This window comes from Oncorhynchus keta, unplaced genomic scaffold (assembly GCF_023373465.1).
Source record: "Oncorhynchus keta strain PuntledgeMale-10-30-2019 unplaced genomic scaffold, Oket_V2 Un_scaffold_4810_pilon_pilon, whole genome shotgun sequence".
Lineage (NCBI taxonomy): Eukaryota > Metazoa > Chordata > Actinopteri > Salmoniformes > Salmonidae > Oncorhynchus > Oncorhynchus keta.
The window spans coordinates 25001-32500 of NW_026290946.1; the positions used below are offsets into that span (position 1 = coordinate 25001).

Genomic DNA, 7500 nt, shown 5'->3' on the forward strand with positions numbered 1-7500 from the left:
GTCAATGTGGAGGCTATATACAGGGGTACCGGTACAGAGTCAATGTGGAGACTATATACAGGGGTACCGGTACAGAGTCAATGTGGAGGCTATATACAGGGGGTACCGGTACAGAGTCAATGTGGAGGCTATATACAGGGGTACCGGTACAGAGTCAATGTGGAGGCTATATACAGGGTGTACCGGTACAGAGTCAATGTGGAGGCTATATACAGGGGTACCGGTACAGAGTCAATGTGGAGGCTATATACAGGGTGTACCGGTACAGAGTCAATGTGGAGGCTATATACAGGGGTACCGGTACAGAGTCAATGTGGAGACTATATACAGGGGTACCGGTACAGAGTCAATGTGGAGACTATATACAGGGGTACCGGTACAGAGTCAATGTGGAGACTATATACAGGGGGTACCGGTACAGAGTCAATGTGGAGACTATATACAGGGGGTACCGGTACAGAGTCAATGTGGAGACTATATACAGGGGGTACCGGTACAGAGTCAGTGTGGAGGCTATATACAGGGGGTACCGGTACAGAGTCAATGTGGAGGCTATATACAGGGGTACCGGTACAGAGTCAATGTGGAGACTATATACAGGGGGTACCGGTACAGAGTGAATGTGGAGGCTATAGACAGGGTATTACGGTACAGAGTCAATGTGGAGGCTATATACAGGGGGTACCGGTACAGAGTGAATGTGGAGGCTATAGACAGGGGGTACCGGTACAGAGTCAATGTGGAGGCTATATACAGGGTATTACGGTACAGAGTCAATGTGGAGGCTATATACAGGGGTACCAGTACAGAGTCAATGTGGAGACTATATACAGGGGTACCGGTACCGAGTGAATGTGGAGGCTATATACAGGGGTACCGGTACAGAGTCAATGTGGAGGCTATATACAGGGGGTACCAGTACAGAGTCAATGTGGAGACTATATACAGGGGGTACCGGTACAGAGTGAATGTGGAGGCTATAGACAGGGGGTACCGGTACAGAGTCAATGTGGAGGCTATATACAGGGGGTACCGGTACAGAGTCAATGTGGAGGCTATATACAGAGGGTACCAGTACAGAGTCAATGTGGAGACTATATACAGGGGGTACCGGTACAGAGTCAATGTGGAGGCTATATACAGGGGTACCGGTACAGAGTCAATGTGGAGACTATATACAGGGGTACCGGTACAGAGTGAATGTGGAGGCTATAGACAGGGTATTACGGTACAGAGTCAATGTGGAGGCTATATACAGGGGGTACCGGTACAGAGTGAATGTGGAGGCTATAGACAGGGGTACCGGTACAGAGTCAATGTGGAGGCTATATACAGGGTATTACGGTACAGAGTCAATGTGGAGGCTATATACAGGGGTACCAGTACAGAGTCAATGTGGAGACTATATACAGGGGTACCGGTACAGAGTGAATGTGGAGGCTATATACAGGGGTACCGGTACAGAGTCAATGTGGAGGCTATATACAGGGGTACCAGTACAGAGTCAATGTGGAGACTATATACAGGGGGTACCGGTACAGAGTGAATGTGGAGGCTATAGACAGGGGGTACCGGTACAGAGTCAATGTGGAGGCTATATACAGGGTATTACGGTACAGAGTCAATGTGGAGGCTATATACAGAGGGTACCAGTACAGAGTCAATGTGGAGACTATATACAGGGGTACCGGTACAGAGTGAATGTGGAGGCTATAGACAGGGGTACCGGTACAGAGTCAATGTGGAGGCTATATACAGGGGTACCGGTACAGAGTCAATGTGGAGGCTATATACAGGGGGTACCGGTACAGAGTCAATGTGGAGACTATATACAGGGGGTACCGGTACAGAGTGAATGTGGAGGCTATAGACAGGGGGTACCGGTACAGAGTCAATGTGGAGGCTATATACAGGGGGTACCGGTACAGAGTCAATGTGGAGGCTATATACAGGGGGTACCGGTACAGAGTCAATGTGGAGACTATATACAGGGGGTACCGGTACATGTAGGTAGGGGTATGAGGTAGTATGTACATGTAGGTAGGGGTATGAGGTAGTAGAGGTAGTATGTACATGTAGGTAGGGGTATGAGGTAGTAGAGGTAATATGTACATGTAGGTAGGGGTATGAGGTAATATGTACATGTCGGTAGGGGTATGAGAGTCATCTGTACATGTAGGTAGGGGTATGAGGTAGTATGTACATGTAGGTAGGGGTATGAGGTAATATGTACATGTAGGTAGGGGTATGAGGTAATATGTACATGTAGGTAGGGGTATGAGGTAGTATGTACATGTAGGTAGGGGTATGAGGTAATGTGTACATGTTGGTAGGGGTATGAGGTAATGTGTACATGTTGGTAGGGGTATGAGGTCATCTGTACATGTAGGTAGGGGTATGAGGTAATATGTACATGTAGGTAGGGGTATGAGGTAATGTGTACATGTTGGTAGGGGTATGAGGTAATATGTACATGTAGGTAGGGGTATGAGGTAATATGTACATGTAGGTAGGGGTATGAGGTAGTAGAGGTAATATGTACATGTAGGTAGGGGTATGAGGTAATATGTACATGTTGGTAGGGGTATGAGGTAGTATGTACATGTAGGTAGGGGTATGAGGTAGTATGTACATGTTGGTAGGGGTATGAGGTAGTATGTACATGTAGGTAGGGGTATGAGGTAGTATGTACATGTTGGTAGAGGTATGAGGTAGTAGAGGTAGTATGTACATGTTGGTAGGGGTATGAAGTAGTAGAGGTAATATGTACATGTAGGTAGGGGTATGAGGTAATATGTACATGTAGGTAGGGGTATGAGGTAGTATGTACATGTAGGTAGGGGTATGAGGTAGTAGAGGTAATATGTACATGTAGGTAGGGGTATGAGGTAGTATGTACATGTAGGTAGGGGTATGAGGTAATATGTACATGTTGGTAGGGGTATGAGGTAGTATGTACATGTAGGTAGCGGTATGAGGTAGTAGAGGTAATATGTACATGTAGGTAGGGGTATGAGGTAGTATGTACATGTAGGTAGGGGTATGAGGTAATATGTACATGTTGGTAGGGGTATGAGGTAATATGTACATGTAGGTAGGGGTATGAGGTAATATGTACATGTAGGTAGGGGTATGAGGTAATATGTACATGTTGGTAGGGGTATGAGGTAGTATGTACATGTAGGTAGGGGTATGAGGTAGTATGTACATGTTGGTAGAGGTATGAGGTAGTAGAGGTAGTATGTACATGTTGGTAGGGGTATGAGGTAGTAGAGGTAATATGTACATGTAGGTAGGGGTATGAGGTAATATGTACATGTAGGTAGGGGTATGAGGTAGTATGTACATGTAGGTAGGGGTATGAGGTAGTAGAGGTAATATGTACATGTAGGTAGGGGTATGAGGTAGTATGTACATGTTGGTAGAGGTATGAGGTAATATGTACATGTAGGTAGGGGTATGAGGTAGTAGAGGTAGTATGTACATGTTGGTAGGGGTATGAGGTAGTAGAGGTAATATGTACATGTAGGTAGGGGTATGAGGTAGTATGTACATGTAGGTAGAGGTATGAGGTAGTATGTACATGTTGGTAGAGGTATGAGGTAGTAGAGGTAGTATGTACATGTTGGTAGGGGTATGAGGTAGTAGAGGTAATATGTACATGTAGGTAGGGGTATGAGGTAGTATGTACATGTAGGTAGAGGTATGAGGTAGTATGTACATGTAGGTAGAGGTATGAGGTAGTATGTACATGTAGGTAGAGGTATGAGGTAGTATGTACATGTAGGTTGGGGTATGAGGTAGTAGAGGTAATATGTACATGTAGGTAGGGGTATGAGGTCATCTGTACATGTAGGTAGGGGTATGAGGTAGTAGAGGTAATATGTACATGTAGGTAGGGGTATGAGGTAGTAGAGGTAGTATGTACATGTAGGTAGGGGTATGAGGTAGTAGAGGTAATATGTACATGTAGGTAGGGGTATGAGGTAGTAGAGGTAATATGTACATGTAGGTAGGGGTATGAGGTAGTAGAGGTAGTATGTACATGTAGGTAGGGGTATGAGGTAGTAGAGGTAGTATGTTCATGTTGGTAGGGGTATGAGGTAGTATGTTCATGTAGGTAGGGGTATGAGGTAGTATGTACATGTAGGTAGGGGTATGAGGTAGTAGAGGTAATATGTACATGTAGGTAGGGGTATGAGGTAATATGTACATGTAGGTAGGGGTATGAGGTAGTATGTACATGTAGGTAGGGGTATGAGGTAGTATGTACATGTAGGTAGGGGTATGAGGTAGTATGTACATGTAGGTAGGGGTATGAGGTAGTATGTACATGTTGGTAGGGGTATGAGGTAGTATGTACATGTTGGTAGGGGTATGAGGTAGTATGTACATGTAGGTAGGGGTATGAGGTAGTATGTACATGTTGGTAGGGGTATGAGGTAGTAGAGGTAGTATGTTCATTTGGTAGGGATGAAATGCATCGATAATAAACATTATAAACGATAATAAAGCGAGTAGCAGCAACGTAAGGAACGGGGGATCGATGAAAATAGTCCGGGTGGCCATTTGATTGGCTGTTCAGGAGTCTGATGGACCCAGACTTGGCGCTCCGGTACCGCTTGCCATTCGGCAGTAGAGAGAACAGTCTGTGACGAGGGTGGCTTTGACCATTTTAAGGGTCAGACACCGCCTGGTATAGAGGTCCTGGATGACAGGAAGCTTGGCCCCAGTGATGTCCTGGGTCGTACACACTACCCTCTGTAGTGCCTTGCGGTCGGAGGTCGAGCAGTTGCCGTACCAGGCAGTGATGCAACCGGTCAGGATGCTCTCGACGGTGCAGCTGTAGAACCTTTTGAGGATCTCAGGACCCATGCCAAATCTTTTCAGTCTCCTGAGAGGGAATAGGTTTTGTCGTGCCCTCTTCACGACTGTTCTTGATGTGCTTGGACCATGATAGTTTGTTGTTGATGTGGACACCAAGGAACTTGAAGCTCTCAACCTGCTCCACTACAGACCCGTCGATGAGAATGGTTCCTAGTCAGACAGTAGAGGTCTAAAGGACAGGAAGTAGGGGGTGTTACCTGGTCTGTGGTCCCCAGGGCCTGGTCAGACAGTAGGGCTCTATATGACAGGAAGTAGGGGGTGTTGTTAACCAGGATGGTCCTGTCTTCTATCTGGATAATCTGGATGCCATGTCTCACCACAGACGACACGCAGAACTGACAAACCTATAGGGAGGGAGGGGGCAAAGACACAGACAGAGACACAGAGAGACAGAGACAGAGACACAGAGAGACAGAGAAAGACAGAAACAGAGAGAAACAGAGAGAGACAGAGAGAGAGAGAGACAGAGACAGAGAGAGACAGAGAGACAGAGAAAGACAGAAACAGAGAGAGACAGAGAGAGACAGAGAAAGACAGAAACAGAGAGAGACACAGAGAGAGAGAGACAGAGACAGAGAGAGACACAGAGAGAGAGACAGAGACAGAGAGAGTGAGAGACAGAGAGAGACAGAGAGACAGAGAAAGACAGACACAGAGAGAAACAGAGAGAGAGAGAGACAGAGAGAGAGAGAGAAACAGAGAGAGACAGAGACAGAGAGAGACAGAGAGAGACAGAGAAAGACAGACACAGAGAGAAACAGAGAGAGAGAGAGAGAGACAGAGAGAGAGAGAGACACAGAGAGACAGAGAAAGACAGAAACAGAGAGCGTGAGAGACAGAGAGAGAGAGAGACACAGAGAGACAGAGAAAGACAGAAACAGAGAGACACAGAGAGACAGAAAGACAGAGACAGAGAGAGAGAGAGACACAGAGAGAGACACAGAGAGAGAGACAGAGACAGAGAGAGTGAGAGACAGAGAGAGACAGAGAGACAGAGAAAGACAGACACAGAGAGAAACAGAGAGAGAGAGAGACAGAGAGAGAGAGAGACAGAGAGAGAGAAAGACAGAAACAGAGAGAGACAGAGAGAGACAGAAACAGAGAGAGACACAGAGAGAGAGACAGAGACAGAGAGAGTGAGAGACAGAGAGAGACAGAGAGAGACAGAGAAAGACAGAAACAGAGAGAGACACAGAGAGAGAGACAGAGACAGAGAGAGACACAGAGAGAGAGACAGAGACAGAGAGAGACAGAGAGAGACAGAGAAAGACAGACACAGAGAGAAACAGAGAGAGAGAGAGAGAGACAGAGAGAGAGAGAGACACAGAGAGACAGAGAAAGACAGAAACAGAGAGACACAGAGAGACAGAAAGACAGAGACAGAGAGAGAGAGAGACACAGAGAGACAGAGAAAGACAGAAACAGAGAGAGACACAGAGAGACAGAAAGACAGAGACAGAGAGAGAGAGAGACACAGATAGACAGAGAGAGAGAGAGACACAGATAGACAGAGAAAGACAGAAACAGAGAGAGACACAGAGAGACAGAAAGACAGAGACAGAGAGAGAGAGAGACACAGAGAGACAGAAAGACAGAAACAGAGAGACACAGAGAGACAGAGAAAGACAGAGGCAGAGAGAGACAGAGACAAAGAGACAGAGAGAGAGAGAGAGAGAGAGATGAAGAGGGAGACAGAGTTAATGCCTCCACACCCTTCCAGTAACTCATGTCTATCTGATACTGTTTTTCTATGTGTTAGTTAGTCTCATTGACATTTTATAGATGGAACAGTGATATGTGGTTGTCTGACCTTCTCCTACCTTGTTGAATGTAATAACAGGGACCTGATCCTACCTTGTTGAATGTAATAACAGGGACCTGTTCCTACCTTGTTGAATGTAATAACAGGGACCTGCTCCTACCTCGTTGAATGTAATAACAGGGACCTGTTCCTACCTCGTTGAATGTAATAACAGGGACCTGTTCCTACCTTGTTGAATGTAATAACAGGGACCTGCTCCTACCTTGTTGAATGTAATAACAGGGACCTGTTCCTACCTTGTTGAATGTAATACCAGTGACCTGTTCCTACCTTGTTGAATGTAATACCAGTGACCTGCTCCTACCTTGTTGAATGTAATAACAGGGACCTGCTCCTACCTTGTTGAATGTAATAACAGGGACCTGTTCCTACCTCGTTGAATGTAATACCAGTGACCTGTTCCTACCTTGTTGAATGTAATACCAGTGACCTGTTCCTACCTTGTTGAATGTAATACCAGTGACCTGTTCCTACCCTGTTGAACTGAATAATTGTCTGTGTCTCTGGATAAGAGCATCTGCTAAATGCCTCACATGTATCACGTAGAGAAAGGAAGCTTGGGGAGGATGTAAGCATGGACAGTCCCTAACCTTCTGTCTCCCAGGGTTCCTCCCCAGGGGGATCTCTGCCTCCACATAGCCCTCCTCGTCCAGGGTGAGGACCTCAGGACTGACACCCTCTTTCCAGCGCGGAGACGTCAGGTCATGGACCAGCTTCAGGGCTGTAGACTTATGGACCGTGTTAGTGTCGAACCAGTAGATACCCAGCTGAAACGCCTCCTAGAGAGAGGG

At 46.3% G+C, this 7500-nt stretch overlaps 1 protein-coding gene and 1 long non-coding RNA gene across 11 annotated transcripts in view; one reads left to right on the forward strand and one right to left on the reverse strand.

Moving 5' to 3' along the window:
• LOC127928899 (intermembrane lipid transfer protein VPS13B-like) overlaps positions 1–7500 on the reverse strand; it is a 74893-nt gene that overhangs the window by 24531 nt on the left and 42862 nt on the right. For all 10 annotated transcript variants that reach the window (XM_052516489.1, XM_052516492.1, XM_052516493.1 and 7 more), the window contains exons 7-8: positions 7300–7488; positions 5085–5231 (exon numbers count right to left, since the gene is read on the reverse strand). In XM_052516489.1, the coding sequence (XP_052372449.1) occupies positions 5085–5231; positions 7300–7488 (336 nt within the window). The remainder of the gene's footprint in view (positions 1–5084; positions 5232–7299; positions 7489–7500) is intronic.
• LOC127928905 (uncharacterized) lies at positions 3142–3625 on the forward strand. The gene is made up of 3 exons (XR_008132725.1): positions 3142–3322; positions 3353–3457; positions 3566–3625. It is a non-coding gene; the product is annotated as an uncharacterized LOC127928905 (long non-coding RNA).